The sequence below is a fragment of the Trichechus manatus genome, unplaced genomic scaffold, assembly GCF_000243295.1.
Source record: "Trichechus manatus latirostris isolate Lorelei unplaced genomic scaffold, TriManLat1.0 scaffold00082, whole genome shotgun sequence".
Classification (NCBI taxonomy): domain Eukaryota; kingdom Metazoa; phylum Chordata; class Mammalia; order Sirenia; family Trichechidae; genus Trichechus; species Trichechus manatus.
In genome coordinates this window covers 1,194,219-1,219,838 of record NW_004444018.1, presented here as the reverse complement: position 1 = coordinate 1,219,838, position 25,620 = coordinate 1,194,219, and the positions used below count along the sequence as shown (strand labels likewise).

At 43.5% G+C, this 25,620-nt stretch overlaps 1 protein-coding gene across 3 annotated transcripts in view; it reads left to right on the top strand.

Annotated features, from left to right (window-relative positions):
* TLE1 (TLE family member 1, transcriptional corepressor) overlaps window positions 1-23,572 on the top strand; it is a 108,364-nt gene extending 84,792 nt beyond the window's left edge. For all 3 annotated transcript variants that reach the window (XM_023735769.1, XM_012556952.2, XM_023735768.1), the window contains 6 exons: window positions 12,622-12,871; window positions 14,614-14,861; window positions 19,363-19,510; window positions 20,915-21,065; window positions 22,389-22,465; window positions 22,609-23,572. In XM_023735769.1, coding sequence (XP_023591537.1) covers window positions 12,622-12,871; window positions 14,614-14,861; window positions 19,363-19,510; window positions 20,915-21,065; window positions 22,389-22,465; window positions 22,609-22,716 — 982 coding nt within the window. In that variant the 3' untranslated portion in view covers window positions 22,717-23,572. The remainder of the gene's footprint in view (window positions 1-12,621; window positions 12,872-14,613; window positions 14,862-19,362; window positions 19,511-20,914; window positions 21,066-22,388; window positions 22,466-22,608) is intronic.
* The last annotated feature ends 2,048 nt before the right edge of the window (window positions 23,573-25,620 follow it).

The following is a 25,620-nucleotide window of genomic DNA, read 5'->3' as shown; positions in this document are numbered from 1 at the left end:
TTTATTAAAGCCATCCACTTGTGGTATTTCTGTTATACCAGCACTAGATAACTAAGACAAGCCAGAAAAATTCATTTGGGGATGGAGAGACCTTCAAGTCCCTTTAGTGTAAATGGTCCTCGGCGTTTCAGTCTCCCACGATGTCCTCACTAAGGGCCTGTGCACCTCTGCCTGACCCTGTCCAGTCATGGTGCTCACCACCACCTGGAGTAATCCATTTTCCATGGCTGTACGGAAGCTGTTCCAACCCTCGAGCTGAAATCTGTCTCCCTGTAACTTTCAGTCATCAATCCTGGCTCTTTCTGACTCCCTGAGACCACCCACTGTACTGCTAATTCATCATCCCCTAGACGGCTCTTCAGATATTTGGAGACCACCATCTTGCCACCCGAGGCTTCTCTTCTGGCTGAATAAGTCTGCTGCTTCAGCCATATCTTGTGGGATGTGATTTCAGGTTCCCACACCATCTGCTTGCTAAAATCTAGACACAGTCACTGCCCACCTGTCCTCTCTTCCACAGGTATTCATCGATATCTGCTGGTAGGCTTAGGGGACACCCCGGGGAGCTCACAGTCTGGTCATGGGGAGATAACATTAATCAAATAATCACCAAAACATGCAAAATTAGAATAGAGATAAGAGCTATGATAGAGAGTAGAACGGTTCTGTGAGATCATTTGATGGGCTGATCCTGTCTGGGAGGGTTGAGGAGGGATTCACTGCAGAAGTATTTTTTGAGCTGCATTAACCTGCTAGGAGTAGGGAGTGAACCTCTAGGTGGAGGGAACAGCATGTGCAAAGGCCCTGTGACCTACATGGTTTCTGTCAAAGTGAAATACAACAAGATGACTTGCACTGCCACCATTCTAGATTCTTGTTTCTGGTATTAAAGAGACGAAGATCGCAATAGGATATCCCAACCAGCCTGGTCATCTCCCCTGCTGCCCCTTACATCCCCACCCCCCCGCCCACACAAGCTTCTCCTAACATCCCTATCTTTTTTTAAAGGCATTATTTTTTCTGTCATCTGGGCCCTAACTTTTAGCCTTTGTTTCTTCCATGTTTCATTCTCATTTTACCCAGTCTTAACTCTTTGTTACAATCCCCACCTTTTTCATACCCACTCTGCAAATAAGCTCCTAGATAAGTTTTCCCCTTTTTTTCCACTGCTAAACCTCACTCAAGTGACTGTCAGGTTATTCTTTTTGGAAAGCATTTATCTGCTCAGGTCCCTTTCTTTCTCTGGTATCTTCAAAAGTTGAATATTAACTCTGAATGTGGCATTCGAGCCCCTCCAGTAACATCACCCCAGCTTGCTTTTCTAGCCTCATGTCCCGTGTTCATTACATTCCCTGTACTTGGGCCAAATGCGATGAAGCCCTGTTCCCTGGGGCCTGTTACCCTTCTGTCTGGAGCAACTTCACCTCTTCCTTGAAATACTTCTGTCCTTCAGAGACCATCTCAATTGCTGCTGGCTTCTTCATGAAGCCTTTACTAGTTCCATCCATCATATATGATCTCTCTCCAGAATCTTCCCCCCCTCCCTGCCTCCGTAGTGTACTGTAACATCTTAAGGCATGTCTCACATTTTGGCCTTGGATTGTAATCATGTTTACATGTCATATTTCTGTCTGCTTCCTCTCTATTAGAATTAAATTCAGCTCCTCGTAGTCCCATTTTCCCCTTGGTAGAGATACCCAATAAATATTTGTGGCATTGAATAGGTGGGAGGTAGTTCCAGATTGTCAAGCCCTCTCCGACTGTTTTTGTTGTTAGCTGCCTCCACAGTCGGCCCCCAACTCACAGTAACCCCACGTACCATGGAATGAAATACTTCCCAGTCTTGTGCAGCAATCCCTGTGATCAATTGCAGATCGGACTGTTGTGATCCATAGAGTTTTCATTGGCTGATTTTTCAGAAGTAAATCTCAAGGCCTTTCTTCCTAGTCCATCTTAGTCTGGAAGCTCTGCTGAAACCTGTTCAGCATCATACCAAAAAGACCCAAACTCGTTGCCATCCAGTAGATTCCGATTCATAGTGACCCTGTAGGACAGGGTAGAACTGCCATACAGGGTTTCCAAGGAGCGGCTGGTGGATTCAAACTGCTGACCTTTTGGTTAGCAGCCAAGCTCTTAACCACTGCACCACCAGGGCACCATTCAGCATCATAGCAACCTGCAAACCTCCACTGACAAATGGGTCATAACTGTGCATGAGGTATATTGGTCATGAATCAAACCCGGCTCTCCCACATGGAAGGTGAGAATTTTACCACTGAATCACACCGCTGTGCCCCTTAGACTGTAAGACCCTATAATGAATCCTTTTGAAAATGAGATTCAAACTTTGCATTTCAGAATAAAGTAGTGTGGATTTGTAAGAGGTAACTCTGAGTTTTGTTTTCAAACCTTCAAGGGTGGAATTCCTTGGTCTTGTTTGGTCAGCTTAACTTGAACTCATTTTTAGTTTTAGAACATTTATTCCCCTGAGCTCCAGGGAGATGATCACTGGAAAGTGGAATTCTGAAGTTTAGATAGGCCGATACCTTGTTATTGTGTTTCACATCCCCCTTCCCCTAAGACTTTTTTCTGTTCGTCTAGCACTACTTTTCTTCCTATAAATACCTGGGGCTGCTCTCCACCTGCCTCATACAGTAGCACCTGGAGGTCAGTAATAACTCAGACTGATAATAGTTTGGCTTAAGATTCCAGGTTAGTTCCAGGTTCCTCACCCTGTGTTTTAATGCCAGACATGTAATTCAGAAATCGTCCACCCACTTGTTTAGTGTTTAAATAAATCTTAAAGTACCTTTTTGGATTTGGAACCTAAAGGGAAAAGAAAACCTTTACATTTGGGGTAACTAACATTGCCTCTTAGGAACACATGTTTTGCGGCAGTGAAGAGAGACCCTTCCCAGGCTTCTAGCCAAGAAGTCGTTTTCTGTGGCAAGGGGCTCCCCACCTGTTCCTCACCTTGTTTCCAGTTTCTGTATTGGCCGGCTTTGGATTCCACGGCTGGTTTATTTAGTAGATTTGAAAATTAATTCAGCTTTCTTTTTACTTGGTATAATATTTGAGTGTTTGCTGCTTATTAAATGCTAAAAGCAACATGTCTGTGTTGTGCCTTGTGATCGTCATGTGGGTTTTCGTTTCTGGAGCCCTGGTGGAGTAGTGGTTAAGTGATAAAGCTGCCAACCTAAAGGTCAGCAGTTCAAATCCACCAGCCACTCCTTGGAAATCCTCTGGGCTGTTCTACTCTGTCCTCTAGGGTTGCTATGGGTTGGAGTTGACTCCACGGCAACGGGTTTGGTTTCTGTTTTTCAACCTCGGATGAGCTGGGACTTTTTGCTAATTTCTTGGGATCATACTAATGTGAGGTTCTTTTTCTTTTTTCTTTCCCCTTTTTGACATGAGTTATGTTTTGCTGCTGGACAGTTGTCCTTCCTCTCTCTCTCTCTCTCTGCCTCCTCAGCCCTTCAGTAACAGCTTTCAGCTGATAGGATATAAATGTAATTTGGGAGTTTCTTGTTTGTCTCTAGCAGTTGGCTCCTTTACTAGAAGTTTTGACTTGAGTTTTCAAATGGTAGTATTTTTAAACCTCTTTTGCTGTTCATCCAGGAATCTCTCAGTTTGTATCTTTGTCCTGTGTGGCAGCCTCGTTTTTAGCCCCACCACATTTAGACGTTTGAAATCGTTCAATTGGTGGAGGAAGTAGGCCTTAGAGGTCAGTCTCAAATGCTGACTTTGGCCAGACAACCTTCTAGTTTGTCAATTAGGCCATCTCTTCAGTATCTTTGCTATTTAGTAGAATCTCGTTTTCTTTATATGGTAATTTTCTTTTTTGGCTCTATTTTAAGAAGTTTATATTTGCCTTTAAAAAAAAAAATAAGAGTAGAATTGTGTTCACTTAAATAAGAAACAAAAACTCCCTTTTTTAATGCTTGGCGTGTTCTACTTGTAATTATAATTTCTTAATTTTTATTTTATTGTGCTTTAGGTGAAAGTTTACGGTGCGAATTAGTTTCTCATTTGAAAATTTATACACAAATTATTTTCTGACATTGGTTGCAACCCCCACAATGTGACAGCACTCTCCCCCTTTCCACCCCAGGTTCCCTGTGTCCGTTCATCCAGGTTTCCTGTCCCTTCTGCCTTCTCGTCTTTGCTTTGGGGCAGGTGTTGACCATTTGGTCTTGTATACTTGATTGAACTAAGAAGCACATTACTCACGTGTGTTACTGTTTGCCTTATAAGCCTGTCTGATGTTTGGCTGAAAGGTGAATTTTGGGAGTGGCTTCAGTTCTGAGCTAGCAAGGTGTCTGGGGGACATAGTCTTGGGGGATTCCTTTAGTCTCTGTCAGACCAGTAAGTCTGGTCTTTTTTTGTGAATTTGAATTTTTGTTCTACATTTTTCTGCCACACTGTCCAGGACTCTGTTGTGATCCCTGTCAGAGCCGTGGGTGGTGGTAGCTGGACACTATCTAGTTCTGGGCTCAGGCTGGTGGAGGCTGTGGTTCCTGTGGTCCATTAGTCCTTTGGACTAATATTTTCCTTGTGTCTTTGGTTTTCTTCATTCTCTTTTGCTCCGGATGGGATGGGATCAATAGATGTGTCTTAAAGATGGCTGCTTGCAAACTTTTAAGATCCCAGATGCTACTCACCACAGTTGAATGTAGAACATTTTCTTTATGACCTGTGTTATGCCAGTTGATCTAAATGTCCCCTGAGACCATGGTCCCTAGCCCTCAGCCTGTAATTTAATTTTTAATAAAGCCCTCCGTTGATGTAGAAATGCTGTCTTCCTGATAAGAATTGTACCCTGATCTGCACATGTACTAATGGAGGGAATGCTGAGATCCCAAACTAGAAAAATCCTTCAAGAAGTAAAGAATTTTTTAGATGTTGTGGGTTAGGTGTGCAAAAACCCTAAGAAACGTTAAAATAAAGCCTATTATATTGACAAAGAGGAAGATTTCACCCCAAAGCAGATAAATTACACCACTAAGGATCTGTTTTCTTTACTGAAATCTTATAATAATAAGGACCTGATTTTCTTACAACCCGATACCACCATCCCCCCCAGCTACCACCTTCACTACTTTTTCAGCCCAAGACTATCCTCCAAAATCATCAATTAGATTATTCTTATCTTAGAGTGAGCCATGTGCCCCCAAAGTCTTGCTGCCCAGGGATCTTGCCTCTAGGTTCCAGAATGAACCATGCTGGTCATGTTGATGTGCCTCCGTGTTCTCTGTGGGTGAGTAGTGTCTCCTTTAGGACGTTCCCACATTGTTCCTCTCCAGGGGCTGATGTCAAAGGCAGTGCTGATGTGGATGCTAAGGTAGATACGTAAGAGCTCCACTTGTGCACTTGACCTGAATCTTGTAGTTGGACTTGGATCTTGTTGTACCACTAGCTGTGTGATTGTGGGCAAGTTTCTCTTCTATGTCTCTGTCCCTCGTCTCTAAATAGCAAGATGTGGAACCGAACTCCAAAATCCAGTGTTCTTCTCATCACTCTTGTCCCCTCCTGTGACATGGGAGTGAACGGTCGGCTATATATTGGGCTTTCCCATGTAACTTTACTCTACACCACAAATGTTCACAGAGTTAAGTTTTGTTAGGGCACGCTACTCAAAAATAGGGAAATGATAGGTTAAATATGTTTTCCCGCTTGTTAGTGACTGACCTGAGACTGTAACGTGGGTCTTCTCACTTCTTGGCCTTAACTGTATCAGTCATGCTTTTTCAATACCCAGACACCAGAACAAGCCTTGTGACAAGTTACCTGTGATTGTTTCTGCCAGAGCTTGTTTTGGAAGCATGGGTTCTGCTCACGTGGAGAAGGGCCATGAATTTTATTCTATTACTGTAGTTGCTTTCCTTCCCTCTTGTTTTGGTCTTAATCAAAAGACTGTTCAGAAAACTGCCTTCCCTCTTGGGAAAGTTGATACCGTCTCTTAGTGACATTGGGATGGCTGCTAAAAATACATAATCCAGGTGATTTTCTTATTTTACCTTATTTTCCTTCCCAGAGTGACTGTCATGGATTAAATTGTGTCCCCAAAAAATATGTGTCAACTTGGCTAGGACATGACTCCCAGTATCGTGTGGTTGTCCGTCATTTTATCATCTGATATGATTTTCCTATGCGTTGTAAATCCTACCTCTGATGTTAATGAGGCAGGATTAGAGACAGTTATGTTAATGAGGCAGGACTCAATCTACAGGGTTAGGTTGTGTCTTAAGTCAATCTCTTTTGAGATACAAAAGAGAGAAGCGAGCAGAGAGACATGGGAACCTCATACCACCAAGAAAGCAGTGCCAGGAGCAGAGTATGTCTTTGGACCCAGGGTCCCTGAACCCGAGAAGCTCCTAGACCAGGGGAAGACTAATCACAAGGACCTTCCCCCAGAACCAACAGAGAGAGAAAGCCTTCTCTGGAGCTGACACCCTGACTTCGGACTTCTAGCCTCCTAGACTATGAGAGAATACATTTCTGTTTGTTACAGCAGTGCACTTGTGGTGTTTCTGTTATAACAACATTAGATGACTAAGACGGCGACCTTTTATGTCTTCATGAGCAATTGTTGTTAGCTGCCGTTGAGTCAGCCTCCAACTCATGGCAACCCCAGGTACTGCCCGGTCCTGTGCCATCCCCATGATTGTCTGCAGATCAGACCATTGTGATCCATCGTGTTTTCATTGGCTGATTTTTGGAAGTAGATCACCAGGCCTTTCTTTCTAGGCCATCTTCGCCTGGAAGCTCCACTAAAACCCATCCAGAATCATAGCAACACACAAGCCTCCACTGATAGATGGGTGATGGCTACACATGAGGTGCATTGGCCAGGAATCGAACCTAGGTCTCCTGCATGGAAGGCGAGAGTTCTACCACTGAACCCCCAATGCCCTCTTACGAGTGATTAGGTAGCAGTAAACGGCTTGTGGTGTTTCGATTCATTTATTGAGCTCTACCTGTGTACCAGGGAGTGTGCTGGCTGGTGATGTCATCCCACCTGTCCCTAAAGAGCTCTGTAATGGGAAAGACAGACATGTAGCCACATGTAATAGAGCACAGTGTGATAAGCACTATAGTAGAGATTTACATGAAGAGCTTGGAACCTGGAGAAGAGTCATCCTGCCTGAGGGGGTTGTGGTTGGTTGAGGGAGGGTAGGGTGAAATACACTTAGGAGGGAGGTGGTGCTATTCTAGGCACAGGGGAGGGAGCAGTTTCTGCAGCACTCAGATGTGACATCATGGGATATTTTAGGAGACTGGCCTGTTGTCCCATGTGGCCGGGAGTTGAGGATACAGGACAGTCACATGAAATGAGGATTATTGGTGCTAAATTGTGTAGGGCCCAGTGTGCCCTAAAGTAGCTTGGAGAGTGAGTGACGGCTTTTGACATGACCAGATTTTTGATGTCTGTTAATACAGCAAGACATTTCACATCAGGAGGTCCACGTCCTCTGCCACCAGGTTCTCGCCGCACCATTATCTCTGGGGTCTGTGGTTCTTCATTACTGTTTACTTGATTCGGTCACTGTGGTTCTATCTATTTCCAGCAAACCAGCAACTCTGTAAACACCTGTTTTCCTTTGGCCACAGAACACAGCACAGTTTTATTAACAGTAACCAGTCTGCTACGAAAAGAATAAACTGCTTCCTGGAACGCAGTCTTGTTTCCAGTTCAGGCTGCCGTGAGAAATCCCAGCGGAGACTCTTCTCTTTTAGTTCCTGCACCTTCTGCTGTGTGCCCAATAAACGAAAAGTCCCTTGCCCCTAACTAGTTTTGATTTCATTCTAAAGCTGTGAAGTTTAGTGGCCTTTATTCTTTTAAATTCGACAACCCCATTTCAGAATTAGATGCCATCCCAACCTATAGTCGCTTGATTCAGAAGCTGGGTGGGGGCTGGGCTCGGTTCCCTGAGGCTGTGCAGATGAGGTGCGCAAGATGGGTGGTCCTCAAATGAGGGGTCCAGGGACTGGAGCTTTTTGCCCTGAAGTTCGCCACAGTCCTGTCCAAATGTCCTGCTCTCCTCTTGGGGAGAGCCTTTGCCAAGTGCCGTGTCTCCCACTTTCACCTTTTATGATTTATGCATTTTTATGATTTCTCTCAGTCATTGTCCTGGGAGTTCCTGGGTGGTGCAGACAGTTAACGTGCTCAGCTGCTAACCAAAAGGTTAGAGGTTCAAGCCCACCCAGAGGTGCCTCGGAAGAAAGGCCTGGCAGTCTCTGTGTGAAAACCCTATGGAGCACAGTTGTGTTCTGACACACATGGGGTCCCCAGGAATCGGAGTCAACTCAGCGGCAACTAGAAAGCCATTGTCCTTGTGCTTTTCTGATTCCTACCTTGCTTCTTCCTTCCTCTCTGTATCCCCTGACCCTCACAGTTCTGTCCAGTGGTTGAGATACGGGCCCTTGATTCATTGTATTTCTCACTTTCCCTCTTAAAAAAATCCATGGTTGTTTAATAAGGATACCATCATTTCCTGAGGACGCACCGCAGGTGCCAAGTACTCTGTGTTAAGTGCTTTGCTATTCTCTTAATCCTTACAGCCACCCCTGTGACCCTTATATTTTACTATTATTATTTCTGTCTTATGGATCAGGAAGTGGACACATTATAGGATATAGGTCCTTACACAGTAGTGAGGCTGGTGAGCCAGGACTCCAAACCTAAGGCGCATTAACAGCAAAGTCTGGGCTCTCCCGACTTGATCTAATGTGTTAATCGGATAGGTGCTCTTTTGAATAAATAAACTTTTTGAATAAATAAACAAATCTAAACTTTTTAAATTGAGATATAATATACATGGAGAAAAGGGCATAATCATATGTGTATAGCTTAGTGACATCACCAAGTGCGCACACCCGTATAGCTGCTCCTGGATCAGGGAACACAGCAGCACCATCGCCCCAGGAGCCCCTCCTGTGCCCCTTCCCATCTCTGAGGGTAGCCACTACCTTGATTTTTAATGCCATAGATTAATTTTGCCTGATTTTGAACTTCTGTAAACAGAATCATACCATATATCCTCTTTTGTCTCTGCCCTCTTTCTGAATTCGGCCTTGAGATATAGTCATAAACACTCACTCTCTGTTTGCAAACCCGTTCCTGGTTCGTTTTACTTTTACTCCCTCAATCGAGAAGGTGAGTTTCCTTCTAGAGTATTTTTAATATCGTTGTGATGAGCCGTCAGTGTGGCCTTTTCTAGAGAAGTACTGTGTCATTCCTGTAGGTGAATAACTGGTTGGTTCAAAGCTGTCTTGCTTGTTCCTCTGGTTTCTCCTTCCAGGTGATCACTCGTTGAGACACCCTTCAGCCCTTTGTGCTGTCCTGGCTGGAATGCCTTTAGTTCATGCGATTACGCCTCCTGCATGAGGGTAGACCAGCCTCCTCCGAGGCCCCCTGTGTCTGCTGTGTTAACATCCCTGTGGGTTTCCCATGGGATGGACACAGCTTCTGGCAGCAGTTGGCTGCACTGTGGTTCAATTTTAAATTGCCTTGGTGTGATTATCACATTCCTCCTGTGCAGTTTAAAGACTAGGACACCTGCAGGAGAAGGGGTTGTTCCAGAGACACACGTGCACGTCTCCCTGTGCTCTGTGGGTCTATTTTAATCTGGAACATTTAACCCTATAATAAGCAGGGTGCCAACTGAAGCAAAATAAAGTTTCCTTCCCCTGAAAGTCTGGAATCATTAAAAGGGCACTTGATGGAAACTTAGACTATCTGGAGGTACACCCCTTGATTTATGGCAAAGAGAAACTAGCCTTCCTGCGTGCCCTTTCTCCTTCCTCACACAGAGAAGTTCCCTCACTGCCTTAACCATTGTTCTTATAAACTGTGTTTAACTCTTGTTTTTATTTTGTGAAAACTCGACATTTCTCCAGCTTCGCATGGATAGTCATTTGTTGTTTTAGGGTCCAAATCATGATTCCTGATATCAGGGTCACATAACTTGTTTGTTTTTAACTGCCATTGAGTTGGCCCCGACTCACGGTGATCCCATGCGCTATGGGATTGGACCTTTGTGATCATAGGACTTTCATTGGCTGGTATTTTGAAAGTAGTTAACTAGGTCTTCCTTCCTAGTCTGTCTTAGTCTGGAAGCTTTGCTGAAGCCTGTTCAGCATCATAGCAACATGAAAGCTTCCACTAACAGATGGTGGCTGCGTTTTACGTGCATTGGCCAGGAATTGAACCAGGTCTTTCAACGTGGAACACGAGAATTCTACCACTGAACTACCACAGCCCCACATAAGTTGCTCTTGTAGAGGAATTCTCCTTGGACTTGAATAGACTTAAAATACCTGCAGTTCTTGTGGTCTCCTCCTCAAGGGCAATAAAATGAATCGAACTCCAAATATTTCATAATAAGTAGTATAGGCCCCTATTCAACTAATAATGTGCATTTATTGAAATGCCACATGGACTTGACACTTTACTGAGGACACCAAAGCATCCCTTTGTATAAAACGTATGAGATGTAGTGGTTGGTGACGTGAGAGCCTTGAGCTGTGCGTGTTTTATATGCATATCTTTTTCCCAGGACATTCTCTGTGGTTCCCATTACATGTGCCCAATTATTCAAATTAAGAGTAACATAAAGGATTTGGGCCAAATAGTTGTTGTTGGAACCAATTTTCCAGGAGATAGTAAGACATCTAATATTGTTTCTTCTGGTTGGGATGAGGGGAATTTATTTTAAAAATCTTCACATATTTGATGTTTTGCTTTTATGGAAGGAAAACTCTTAGCCTCTATTTTATTTCCAAGCTAAGGAAGTAAACGAATGATTTCCTTTATAAGGATCAGCACAAAGCTGGTTACTATGAGGTGGAGGTTAAAGATGTCCCAGACGTCCAGCTCTTCCAAGCTGCCATACCACTCCATCATCTCTAACATCAACTGTTCCCTCTTGCCTTTGTACTCTCTCTCCCATCTTTGGGTTCCCTAATTCGCTGCAACGTCTCACAGAACTCACAAACCATATTAAGGAAATGGCTCACATAGTTGTGGAGGCTGGCAAGTCCCAAATTTGTGGTTCAGGCGTAGCTTCTCCTTGGCCCTCGGTCTCTGCCCACAGACACTAAGCTTTCTCGCTCCGTAGGCCAGGAAGCCCACTGTGTCGTCTTCGCCTGGTCTCTCCTGCCTTGATGTTGGTAGGCTCTTCTCTTTCCCACCTCGGGGGTGGCTCATTTCAAGCCCAGCAGGATGGCAAAACTGACCAGTCCCCTTAGTGGTCCACAGTTACCCTATCATTCGGTCCCGCCCGGTCACCTGAGTGGGAGTTACAAGACCATGGCTAGAAAGGCCAGTGGTGGTCTTCACAGTAGACTGTGCATAATTCCGTCAGTTGGGATGTGATGTGATTATATTAGCACTTCTGTTTCTTCCATCTTTTAAAATGTATTTTCTTCGTGTATGTTTTATAATGTTCATAATACATTAGTGTATAGAGTTGAAATAACTAGATCATTGGAAGAAAAAAATATGCTTTAAGATTTTGATATCGGAAAAAAGTATGTACAGTGAGGATTGGGTTTGATTGTATTTAGCAGAGGAAAAACAGTTGCTTAAATAGAAATTTATTTCTCTCAGCCATAAAAGATACTAGCTATTGGCAATGCAGAGCGGGTATTAGAGTTCTGCTGTATTACCAGGGCCTCTGCATCCTGTCTTTTTGGTCTGCCTCCCTCAGCGGTTGGTTTCCATATTCAGTTCATCTTGTCCACAATGGCTGCTGGAACACCAGTCATCAATCAATAGGAAAGAGCAAGAGAAAAAGAGAATACTTCCCCCTTCCTTTTAAGTTAGGAATTTCTATAAAATGCCATCCAGTGGTTTCTGGCTATATCTCATGGGCACACTTGGCTAATGGGGAACTGGAAAAAGTAATTTTTTAGCTGGGAGCTTTGTTGCCATAGATGGAGTTGGGATTCTGTGACCGAGGTAAGGTTGATTGTTGAGGAAGAAACTTAAAATCTCTGTCACAAAGCCATTTGATGTCAGAGAAACTTATTTTCTCTTGATTATGCAAAAGGGGCTTTAGATCCATGCCTTGAAATGTTATGTTTAGAAAGCTGCTTTTGTTTTGTGTGTGTGTGTGTTGAAATGCGCTATTTACTGTGTGTAATTATTATGTGTTCTTAGGGATTTAATCTTAAGCATTGGAAGTAATAATTTCAAATTGTAGTAAGATCATACAACTATATAAGGTACAAGGGAAGAGGTATTTTATATTAATTTGGAAACACATTTAGTGTTTTATAATGAGATTTGAGAATTGCTTTATGGAATGGGTAAGCACAATTTTAAAACCCTAATGTAGCAAAATACAGATCAATATATGTGCCCATTGGTACCCCCCCACCCAGGATTTCTGCATTTATTTATTTTCACTTTGTTCTATCAGTAAATACTCCAACTTGTGCTGATTTCAGAAGGAAATCATAACAAATGAAATTGAGAATCTCTTGTTTTCTTGGTGTTTCTCAGAGCAGTGCTGAGTTAACGGCAGATTCCTTTATGATAAATGGCTTTTCTGTCTTCTCTCCTGTCTTCCTTTTTCCATTGTCCCCTCTTCTCTCTGATCATCCCTTCTCCAAAAGTGCATACTCCTTCCACGTCACTGCAGACGGTCAGATGCAGCCTGTCCCCTTCCCCCCCGACGCCCTCATTGGACCTGGAATCCCCCGACACGCTCGCCAGATCAACACTCTGAACCACGGGGAGGTGGTGTGCGCCGTGACCATCAGCAACCCCACGCGGCACGTGTACACGGGTGGGAAGGGCTGCGTCAAGGTCTGGGACATCAGCCAGCCTGGCAACAAGAGTCCTGTCTCTCAGCTCGACTGCCTGGTGAGTGAACAGGAACTGGGCACAAGGGTAATTTCTCCCTGGAGGCTCCGTAAGGAAATGGCTGTCCGGGCCTGGGTTTTATTCCTATTATGAGGAAATGGAAGCCCGTTCTGTTTCCTGTGTTGGCTATTTAGCTCTCCCCACCCTACTCCCTCGAATGTGAAGATTTCATTTGTTACCATTTCAGTGGTTAAATCTCAGAATTGATGGATTTTTATTCATACAGAAGCTCTCCTTGTTTATATGTGTATTATAAAGGGGTTTCCCATTTATGGATGAAAGCCCAAGCTCGGCCTGGACTCTGATCCCTGCAGTCCACTCGACTTTAATTTCCCTACCGCCTTGAGATAAATATTGAATAGTAAACATTTGATAAAGTGACATAAAAACCACCTGAACAAGGTTCATGCTTTCAGTGAGACCAGGGAGAGCTGATTTAGTTTCAGTGATCCTGGCATTAGGAAAGGGTTAATAGATCATACTGCAGAGGGCTCCAGGTGCCAGGTAAGAAATGAAGGCGGCCCTCAATAAAACAGACGTGGTGAGAATGCTTTCTCCAAACACCTAACCCACTACTCTAGGAGTATGAGAAAATAACATTTTGCATATTTCAGGAACAGGGAACACGCCAGGACATGCTTTAAGCTCTAAGCTTTAACTCCAGGATTTACAGACCATGTACCATTTGCCTTAAGCAGACTGAAGGCCGGCCACCTGTCCTGACCCTGGTATGGTGTCTGCCTAAACGCTGTTACTCAGTTGCTTAGTTTCCCCGGTGCCTGCCTGGAGAATTGTTAGGATTCCAGAGAGAGTATTCCCATAAAGAAGAGTGGCGGTGTTTTTGAGATGCAGAGAATTTTTTTAGAAGTTGTTGGTTTATTTTTTTAATCAAATAGTTTAAAAATATCTCCATTTACGAAACTTGGACTTAAACACAGCCCATCATTCTGTAGTAGTGTGGGTATTTTGTAATGTTCATTACCTGTTCTGAAGTTAAGTGTTTAAAGTTTCTCTAATCTTGGAAAGATCAGCCATTATGCAAGCATGTTAAAAACTTCATGTTTCTATTTTGAGTTTAAATTGGAGGATAGACGTTACTGCTTTTTGGGTGGGGAAGGTAATTTTAGGATCCTTTTATATCCTTATCAAACTTTTTCTTTAATTTTTAAAAAATATGTGTTTTTGATAGATGCCACCTTTTATCAATTTCTTTGGTCTATAGATTGAGAAGCTTAAATGTGACAGCAGCCATATTACAATGTGAAAAAGCAGCTCTGTTAAATCCTCAGATAAAGATCCAACTGACTAATGAAGACACAGTACAGGCATTAGGTAGACTGCTCCGAGTAATAAAAATCAAGACATAGAGAGTGGGTCTTGCAGTTTCCAGATAGTAAATAGTGGAGGGTGATGAGGTAAAAGATTTATAAACTGGCTTTGAAAAGTGGTTTCTTCCTGGAGAAGTAGGTCTACATCTACGGATAAGTTCAGTGCTGTCTCTTAAGCAGGAAATTGGACATCAGGAACAGTTACCTAAGCTTTCACGAATGTCCCAGCAGTCCTATGAGTTTATTATGCTTAACTATTTTGAAGGACCCCAATACTGACTACAGAACTCTCTGTCTTGTTAAGGTGTCCGTGAAATACAACTCTTCACATCAACCAAGACGGCGGTCAGAGAGCTCAGCCTTATCTATTGCTTGGTAATGCACGATAGTAATTGAGTTATATCTATTTCACAGAATAGAGATAATTATATCCGTTCCTGTAAATTGCTCCCTGATGGTTGCACCCTAATTGTTGGAGGGGAAGCCAGTACTCTATCCATTTGGGACCTGGCGGCTCCGACTCCGCGGATCAAGGCGGAGTTGACGTCCTCGGCTCCTGCCTGCTATGCCTTGGCCATCAGCCCCGACTCCAAGGTCTGCTTCTCGTGCTGCAGCGACGGCAACATCGCTGTGTGGGACCTGCACAACCAGACGCTGGTGAGGTGAGCGAATACTGCTTTCTAAGGGCAGGAAGGGCAGGTTCTCCTTGTGTAGCTGGGCCGCTTTTGCTTCTCTCTGACTTGTCCTAGAATCTCTGCCCACACACTACTTACGAGGCTTGGAGCTAGGTCCTGGAGTAGGGCATGTGTGCATGTGTGCACATGTACATGTGTGCACTCGCAAAGACAAAACTGTGTCCCTCCCCTTGAGTCTTGGTGCGCTGTAGCACACGTTGACACTGTGGAGCTCTAAGACTGTCATCAAGAATTTTTACCTCCTTAATGGAGTCCCTGGGTGATGTAAATCGTAAATGCACTCATTTGCTGACTGAAAGGTTGGAGGTTCAAGTCCTCCCAGAGGCACCTCAGAAGAAAGGCCTGGCATCTACTCTATCCCTGAAAAATCAACCATTGAAAACCTTGTGGATCATAGTTCTACTCTGACACACGTGAGGTCACCATGAGTCAGAATTGACTCTACAGCAACTGGTAACGCTCCCATCTGTAGTTGACATATTAAAAAAAAAACTCATTGTGTCGAGTCTATTTCCACTCATAGTGACCCTATAGGACAGAGTAGAACTGCCCTATAGGGTTTCCAAGGAGCAGCTGGTGGATTCGAACTGCCAACCTTTTGGTTAACAGCCAAACGCTTAACCACGGCGCCACCAGGGCTCCACTTCCACCTATAACCCAGCAAATTCTTGTTTTTTTCTTCTCTTTTTAGTTGATGTATAGAGACTAATAAACTTATCAAAAATATTTTTGCTTTTGGCTGGTAATGGGAACCCAAGGTTGAAAAGGGACAGTGTTGACATGTCGTGGGGTTGTTAATCATTGTCATAAAACAATACGTATACTAAGTGTTAAATGAGAAACTATTTATTCTGTAAACCTTCATCTAAAGTACAGTTTAAAAAAAAAAAAGACTAAAGGGGCACACCAGCCCAGGGACAAGGACTAGAAGGCAGGAGGGGACAGGAAAGCTGGTAATAGGGAACCCAAGGTCAAGGAGGGAGAGTGTTGACATGTTGTGGGGTTGTTAACCATTGTCATAAAACAATATGTATACTAACTGTTTACTGAGAAACTATTCATTCTGTAAACCTTCATTTAAAGTGCAATAAAAAAAGATGGGAAAAAAAAAATTTCTGCTTTTGCCAATGGATGGCATGACCTGGATTACACGGTAGTACGAAAGGTCCTCAGTACTAGATACTTTTGACTTTGGCAAGAACCTTGTTTATGCAAATGGGAGCCCACTGATAAAGGATAACAGAAAATCAACAAAAGGATGTTTGAAGAGAAGATTCCACAAATTTCACACACAAATGCTTTTAAAGTATTGGCGTTTGTCAGTAACTAAATACGACCTGCCCAGGGATCGTTACACCCAGGGGCGAGCAGGGCTCTGCTTGGCTTCCCGGGAATGGCCCTCCTCACCTTAGCGACTGCTGTGGCTCTGCTACCTTCCTGTCTCTCCTCGGCTCCTGCCACCTCACGCCCCTGTCAAAAGTTACTGCCTACCCCAGAGATGCTAACGAAAAGCCTTTTAAAAAGTAAGCACCAATTAAAGGGCAAAGGTAAAATCAGCACGTGTTTCCCTTTTTATTCACATTTCATCCTCATATGCTCACTTGGAAACAATCTTTGTTGAGGGTACAGTTTTAGGGCCATGGCTTATTTGGCCCAAATCAGCTGCCGTCAAGTCTGTTCTGATTCAAGGTGACCCATGTGTGTCAGAGTAGAACTGTACTCCATAGGGTTTTCAGTGGCTGATTTTTTGGAAGCAGATCACCAGGCCTTCCTTCTGAGGTGCCCTGGGTGAACTTGTACTGCCACGCTCTAGGTCATCAGCCAAACGCGTTAACCGTTTGCACCACCCAGGGACTCTAGCTTATTTGGCAGGCCCTCTAATGCCTTTGGAGCCCTGATGGCTCTGGTTAAGAACTACGGCTGCTAGCCAAAAGATCAGCAGTTCGAATCCACCAGCCGCTTCTTGGAAGCTCTGTGGGACAGTTCTACTCTGTCCTGTAGGGTTGGTATGAGTCAGAATTGACTCGACGGCAACGGGTTTGGTTTATGGTTTGCTAATGCCTTTGAGTCCATGTGCCAAAGAGGAGGGACTGTGGAAGTCAACACGGCAGCACACTCTGTTCAGTCCTCCTCTATAGAAATTCAGTCAGTGTCACCAGGCCAGGCTCTAGCCCTGTGAATGGGTGACCAGGTGGCAGTCGTTTTTCTCTGACCACTTCTTGTGCAGCTCAGAGCAAGCAAATGAACTGGGGCAGCCAGAGCAGAGAGCCCCTTCCTTCCACCTATAACCCAGCAAATTCTTGTTTTTTCTTCTCTTTTTAAGTAAACTTGATAAGTAGCACTTTTGGAATATTAATTCAAAGTGCTTTTTAAATGTTAATTCATTAATTCTCATTACATCTCTATGGCTGTTATACCATTTTACAGATGAAGAAAGTGAGGCACAAAAAGGTTCCATTCACCTGCCCCGTGTTGCACAGGCACAGGTGATGGAGTTGAGGTGGGAGCACAGGCATTCGGCTCTCTGAACTCCCACCCTATGCCAGCTCCCATGGAGTAAATGAATACTTTTTGGACATAATGGGGTTGCACTTTACAAACCTTTCTCTATTTGGACTAACCGCATTTCAAGTGCCCGAGAGCCACATGTAGCTGGTGGCTACTCTGTAAGAGGGGGCACTGCAGAGTCTGAGGAATATCTTTGTATCTACCGTGACCCAGCACATTCTGAACAGTCGTAAGATCTGCCTTTTGGGAGCCAGAGAGTAAGGCTGAGATGTGTGGGCACAGGGCAGAGAGATGAAGGAGCACCTATCCAGCTGTGTAAGTCAGCAGAGAAAGGCATTTTTAGTCAAGGAGTAAAAGCATGTAATGAGGTATTGAGGTAAAAAGAAGTCAGAGGGTGAAGTGAAGAGGAGGTCACTGGATTTCAAGAGAAGTTTGGGAGAGAGAAAAGTGACGTTTTCAAAAGGCAAAACGAACTGCTCTGGGCCTCGGTGGGCCTGAGAGGACATCTTGGAGGCCAGCTGGGATCAACTGAGGTAACCCCACATGGAGGCCGTGAAGGAGGAGAGTTGGGATGTGTATGGGGAACGGACTGGAATGGGATCCTGAGTGTGGACTTTCGAATAGCTTGAGGAGGAAAGCTATCTGAAGTGATGTTCACATCTTGTTTCAGAATTCAGGGCAACAGTGACGTTTTTCTTTTCCCTTAACCAGTTGCTGTCAAGTTGACACTGATTCATGGGGACCCCAGGTGTATCAGAGTACAACTGTGCTCCATATGGTTTTCAACGGCTGATATTTTGGAAATAATTCATCAAGCCTTTCTTCCAAGGCACCTGTGGGTGGACTTGAACCACTAACCTTTCGGTTAACAGCCAAGTGCGTTGACCATGTGCACCACCCAGGGACTCCTTTCTTCTCTTACACTGTTCTTAAATTCCAAGCTCAGCTTAAAAGTTTGGAGCTCTGTGGTAATAATAAGGTATGAGGGGTGGAGGGGAGATAAGAGAAAGAAAGGCCTTCTTCACAGTGTTGAAAGTGAGAATGGGGTCCAGACATCTCATCTGTTCTCGTCACTTTCCTGCCAGCTCCCCTGCAGCCTGCAAAGCCGAACCCTGAAGGACAGTTGCCAGCATTGTCCACAAGCTGCCCGCCCTGCGGTGCTCACACGGACCGTCCCACATGCTTATAGGCTTTTCAGTGCTTGAGCTCAACAATCTCTGTTGGTGGATTGTTTTTGGCAAAGGTTTTTGAATAAAGCATGAGGTTCCCTTTTAAGAAAACAACCTTACACTCAGCTTCGAGTAGGGACTTGCTGAGGTGCCATGGGTCTGCCTCAGCAATTAGCTTTGTCTCTGCTCAAAACCCCTGTGGGCAGGGGGCTGGGATAGCCCTTGTCTCTGGGAGTTCAGGTTTCCTAATGTCGGGCTCTTTCTACTGCAGCCAGCAAGGTGGAGGAAACGTGTGAGCTCATGTGCTGTTGGCAGGAAGGGCACCGCTGTTTTGACTTACTCACGAAACTGGGAGGCATTCTGGAGTCTCATGCTTGTAACCTAGCCACTTCTTTTTCACAGTTGGAATGTAGGGCTTTATCTTTAAGGAATACATTTGGGATTTTGTATATTTGTCCCCCCCACCCCACCTTCTATTAAACATGTTTACAGACCTAGGAGGAATTATACCTTCCAGACGGATTTGTAAGAACAGCATAGGAAGATAATTAACTTCTGTGTAGTAACCTAAGATGGCGTTCCATGTCTTTAGTGCCTGGATCATGAAAAAAGAAAAAGAAAATCTGCAGGTGCTGCTTCATAGCCTCCTCAGGGGGAAGGTTAGTTTGATCTTGCGTGTCAGCAGACGCCGAAGAGATGACACACACACACGGAGTCCAAAACTAACAACACAACAGCGTTTCCTTGAGCTCTGGCAGGAAATCATTATTCATTCTGGTTTGTTTTATCAGGCAATTCCAGGGCCACACAGACGGAGCCAGCTGTATTGACATTTCTAACGATGGCACCAAGCTTTGGACGGGTGGTTTGGACAACACGGTCAGATCCTGGGACCTGCGCGAGGGGCGACAGCTACAACAGCATGACTTCACATCCCAGGTGATTGGCTGTCCCCAGCCCAGCCTGCACATGGTGGTTTGTGTGTCTCGTCCTTCTCCACCTTCCCTACCCCCCAGCACAGTAGTAGCTAGCTTGAGCAACAGGGCTAGAGCTGAATTTGAGATACTGCTTAAAACAAAACGAAAAACACTGAAGCTCTTAGCATGGCTTTCGAAATCCTATTGGTTAAGACACGTTAGCTGTTTTGTTTATACGTGAGTTCCCTGGAGGAGTTCATGCAGTGAAGAATATACAGTTTTCTTTCAGCAGTGTTTGATCTGTTGTACATATTCTCCCCATCTCATGTGGGGGTGAGGGATGATTATTTGATTCATATATAAATAGAGCTTGAAAAATATGCAGGGATGTCGCTAGGAGTAGAGAAAAATCAGCACTGCTCTGAAAGTTAATTCATTTCCCTTGCATCGAGGAGTTTAAAAAAATGCAAAGGTCACGGTGGAAACCCATTTTATCACTCATCCCTTAAAAAATGGAGTCATGGCTGACTAGAGTCATGGAGTTTTGAAATAATATAAAAATGGCAACTTCAGTTTTGATTGTGAAAATTGTTTAGCTGTCGAGTATCTGAATCCAGACTTGTTTTAGGAGAGACAGTGCTTGCTATTATAAGTACTTTCTGAAGGTAGAATTGTTCTTTTGATCATTACTTGGTGTTTACTTACTTTTTTGGTGATAAATATAATTGCACTCAGGAAAAAAAAAAAAGGAGAAAGCAACAGCAACCATCCATACAGCTAAATACCACATTGCTGTTAATGTTTTGTTGAGTTTTCTTATAGTTTACCCTGTTCTACCCGTTTCCCAGCATAAGTGGGATACTGTTTTTGATTTGCCTTAATTTTTTTTTTTAAACTTCTTAGGGAAATGTTCAAACATATTTAAAAGCACAGAGGATGTTCAAACACTATATAAAAATACAGAGAATTGTACAGTAAACCCCATGTACCCATCCCAGCTTCAACACCCATCAACACGTGGTCAATTTTTTCCATCTGTTCTACCACCCTCGCCCCCAAACATTGGATTATTTTAAAGTAAATCCCAGGGACATCATGTCATTTCATCCATAAATATTTCAGTTGGTATCTCTAAAAAGATAAGGACTCTCTTAAGCCCCTTCCCCAGACTAATACCATTTTTATTAAGAGTAATTCTTTAATATTATAACATATGTTGTAAGCATTCACATTTTCCCAGTTGTTTCATAAAGGATTTTTTACCATTGGTTTGTCTGAGCTGGGTTACTTGTCCTGTAGAATTTTCCAGTCTGGATTTTGCTGATGGCATCCCCACATTCTTGGTATTTTTTTCCCTATCTTGTTGCCTTTTCACTTCCTAAGTTTATTGGGTGGGAGAATCAGTGAGCCTGTTCTGTTTCTATAGATCTTCTCGCTTGGATATTGCCCCACTGGAGAGTGGCTCGCCGTGGGCATGGAAAGCAGCAACGTGGAGGTTCTGCACGTCAGTAAGCCCGACAAGTACCAGTTGCATCTCCACGAGAGCTGTGTGCTGTCCCTAAAATTTGCTTATTGTGGTGAGTTCACTAAAAGGAAACTGGAGGGCATCCATGGCCTGCATGGAAAATACTGCTTAAAGAACATGGCAGAGGTTATATCTGGAAAAAAAATGTTCTCGGAACAGCTGGATGCAATAATTCTTTTTTACTATGTCCCTCAGAGGACAGTAGTATCTATTTCAGTCTGTTTGGCTAATTTGAGAAAAGTTAGGCAGACTGTGAAATTGCCTTATACGAGGTTTTGGCTAATATTCGTTTTTAGTGGGATAACCTAGGGTGAGGATGGGAGTATAGTTAGTTGTCACTCTGAAGAGGGGCAGGTGGGAATTTCTAAGAACGGGGCACGAATGGCAGAGATCTTCATGGACTGACCAGGAGGAGGAATATTTAGCAGCACCCAGAGTCCCAGACTCTGCCGTGAGGATAAAAAGGACTGAAGTTCCTGTTGAGGCTATTCTTGTACACTGCAGGTGGTCAAATGCATGGATGTGTTTAAAAATAAAAATAAATTGTCGTTGATCCTGACTCATGGCAACCCCATGTGTATCAGAGTAGAACTGTGTTTATAGGATTTTCAGTGGCTGGTTTTTCAGAAGTAGATCTCCAGGCCTTTTTTCTGAGGTGTCTCTGGGTAGACTTGAGCCACCAGCCTTTTGGTTAGCAGCTGAGCGCATTAACCATTTGCACCACCTAGAACTGTGGCTTGTCTCAGAATTCGGACCAACAGTGGACGCAGGGACTCACTCCGATGGATGAATAGCTGTTACTTACTGAGCACATTCCATGTGGCGTGTGTTGTGTCTGGCATTTTACTTAAATTAGCCGTTGGGTCCTTACTAGCCCCATTTTGAGGATATGGACTACAGCAGAACAACTTCCTCGATTCACTATTTGATGCTACATGTAGTGAATCCAGTGGCTAACAGGGCTGACACTGTCTCTGCCACTGCTTGGATCATACCCCAGGTCACACAGTTACTTCACAGGGGAGCCCAGATTTAAAACATCTGCTCTTTCCACTCATGTCATAGACCAATCCCTTGGACATGATAAAAACCAGTTGCCATGAGACAATTTCAACTCAAGGTGACCCCATTTGAGTAAAACTGTGTTCATAGGGTTTTCAGTGGCTGATTTCTCAGAAGGAGATTGCTAGGCCTTTCCTCTAGGTGCTCCTGGGTGGACACAAACCTCCAGCCTTTCAGTTAGCAGCCAAACTCATTAATCTTTTGTACCACCCAGGGACTCATTAAAAATGATCTGAGTTTGATTATGATTATGCTTATAGTATCATGGGAATTTTAATTTTGCTAAAACTACATGTTCCTTTGCTAATTCTAGGTAAATGGTTTGTGAGTACTGGAAAAGACAACCTCCTCAATGCTTGGCGGACCCCCTACGGAGCCAGTATATTCCAGGTAAGTGTGCACTGCTTACCTGGAATGACAGTTCGACCATGGTGCACCCAGTGAAACCGGAGGTGAAGAACCCTCGGAGGGAGCAGGGCCCCCTGTGTCTCTCGGCTCCACCTTAAACACGTACCCTCTGTTTTCTCTTCCAGTCCAAAGAGTCCTCGTCAGTGCTTAGCTGTGACATCTCTGTGGATGACAAATACATAGTCACTGGCTCAGGGGACAAGAAGGCTACAGTCTATGAAGTCATCTACTGAAAACATAATGTGGTTTAACGTTTATAGTTGAATTGGGCCAAAATGTTTTGAATTTGTAGAAATAGAGGCGTTGTAACTTTAAAAGGAAAAACAAAAACCTGTTTCCGAGTCTTGACACAAAACTACTTTGAGTCTACAAAGAGGAGGCGGCAAATCCATCAGCAGAAGGTCACCTAGCTACCTAGACCAAGTGGAGCACCGAGGCAGAGTGGACAGAGGGGCCAAGGGTGGTACGACTGAGGAACGGAATCTGCTGGCCCGTGTTAGAGCCCCTTATTTCCTTTCTGTGTGATCTGCCAGTCGCGTGTTGCCTGAGCGTGAGATTACCTTTCTGTTTCTTGCAGTTCACCTCACGTTCCACCCTTTCTAGAGCAGTGGTGTCTCCGATGAACTCGTTCCCTGGTTTTGCATCTTGTGAAATGTTTTTTTGTATTTTTGTTGAAGGTTAAACATTTGTATAAATTGTAAATATATTTGGTTTATTACAGTAAAGGCTTTAGTACCAATAAGTGGCTTTTCTTTTTCTTCTTTATTGTTTTTGTGAGAGCTCTGGCATTGTTGGGGTAGGTTTTATAAGCAAAGTCCAAACATTTGTAGAGGAAGTTTTACAATGCACTTCTTATTTTATAAATATATTTGGACGTGGACTCCCTCTCACTGCACTGGAACCTGACTCATCAAGCACGTCTCAGTTACTGGAAACTCCACACGAGGAATTGTGATCAGTTAAAGCTGTATTAATAGCAGCTTTATTTGAGAAGCTAAAATTACTTCACCAAGATTCGTTCTTTTGTTACGATATTCTTGTGATTCAAGGTCACAAATTCAAGCTTGACTTTTTCCTGGTGATTCATTGGAAGACAGAATATTATTTTCTCTAGGAAGGCCTGATCCTTTCAAATCTGTAGCCTCTCTCTTCACAAGCTTCGCATTTCCCAGAAGTTAGGTGACTTAGGCTTTGTGTCAAGATGTGTGATGCACACAAAGCTGTAGAATTCATTCACCTGTAAAAGAAAGGTGAGAAATCAACTGGTTTTGTCTTCATTAATACTTATTTGATCCATTATATTAATTTACTTAAGCCTACCATACCCAACAGTTACCCTCATTCTTCTCAGTAAGCTTTCCCTGCAGCTACAGCCATTGCTATCTCTCATTAGTCTTTGGTCTTTATCTTTGTGGACAAGTTTTTACTAATTTGGTTAGATAAGGTCTGTAACCCTAGGCTTTTAATAAGTCACCATACATGTTTCCTCTTGAAAAGGCTATGTGACTCATTCTTTATATACCTATCATTTACTGTTACAGTTTAAAAAATAATTGATGATAATTTTAAGCCAAGTTTCCTGGCTGTTTAAAAACAGCACTTAAGGAATTTTAATGTTCTTGTTTTCTTATGATCCAGCAAGTTGTTGACAGTTTGTCTTAATATTTTTCATTTGTTTTCCAGACCTTTTTTTAATACATTTTAAAACATTACTTTTTCTTTTTGCCAGAAAATATTCGCTTATGTACATAGTTTATTAAATATTGTCATTTCTCAGTAAGTGAATGGCAAACCCCTCATTACTAAAGCTGATTTCTCTTCATCCCTTTCTTGTATAATGAAGTACGTTTCTGTACTATAGACTTTGGTGGTTTATTAACCTAGTGTGGACTTTTTTTGTTCATTCTCCTCGCCTACTTTATTTCTCTCCTTCTTGTAATAGTGCAGTAGAGGTTAAGTTGCTATAACAGAGACCTAAATTTGAGTCCACCCAAAGGCTTCTTGGAAGAAAGACTTGACAATCTACTTCCGAGTCAGCCGTTGAAAACCCTATGGAGCTCAGTTGTACTCTGATACTGGGTCATTACAAGTCAGAATTGATAGCAACTTTTTTTTTTTTTTTTAAACAATACAGTGGCCTCAGACCGTGGGGGTTTGTTTCTCTTCTACCTAAGACGGAGGGACCCAGCCCAGCAGTGCGGCTCTGGGCTTCCACGGTGCTCCAGTTGCTACCACTTCCAGCCAGCAAGGGGGAGAGTGGAAGACCCGGGACTAGGAATTTGTTTCATCACTTCTCCTGCCAGTTCATTGGCACAAACTTAGACATGGCGCACCTGGCCACAAGGAGACTGGGAAATGTGGTCTCTTGCTGGCAGCCATGTGCCTGTGGAGGAAGGGGAGTTCCTTTGAAAGGATTTTCTCCCTTCTTATCCTTTCATACTTTATATAGTTTCCTAAGCTTCCTATATTCTTTCCCTAGTAGAATTTTCTGAGGTCTAGACCTTATCAACTCATCAATTATCTTGAGTTTGATGAAGCCACTCCATGTGATTTTTGGATGAGACACTGATTTGGTGGAGAGAGGCCTTCTAGACCTAGCTGCTCTGCTCAGTGCGTCTAGAATCTTATGAGATTGCCTAGACAATTGAGTGTTTCCACACTTGTAAAACAGGAACGATAAAAATTGTGCCTGAGGATCAGAAGTGGATATGTGAAACAGGGTTGTGAGCCAAAACTGGTTGATGAATAGAAGGCATGAGTGGGAGAATGATTGCTTCCTATGCAGTGAAATTAGGAGTCACCACTTGTCTCAGAGATTGTCATGTGATTTTTGAAACTCAGGTAAACCAAGTATAGGTCTTGTTTTGAACATGGAATACAAAGTCAGATTCAACAGATTCAGATCCAGGGAAACATTTATTGATCCCCTCTATGCGCTGTGCTAGGCAGTTCCACATGTAAAAGTGTTGGGAAGTGGTTGGTGTTATCCCCATTTAAGGAACCAAGTCTCAGGGAGTCAGTTGTTTTCTTCTAGTTACCAGCTGTCTTCTTTCCACTTTACATATTTACAGTTTGCCCAGTTGTCTTAGGTACCACTCCTATGCAATGTTGTAGGTGTATAGGTAGGTTGTGTTCAC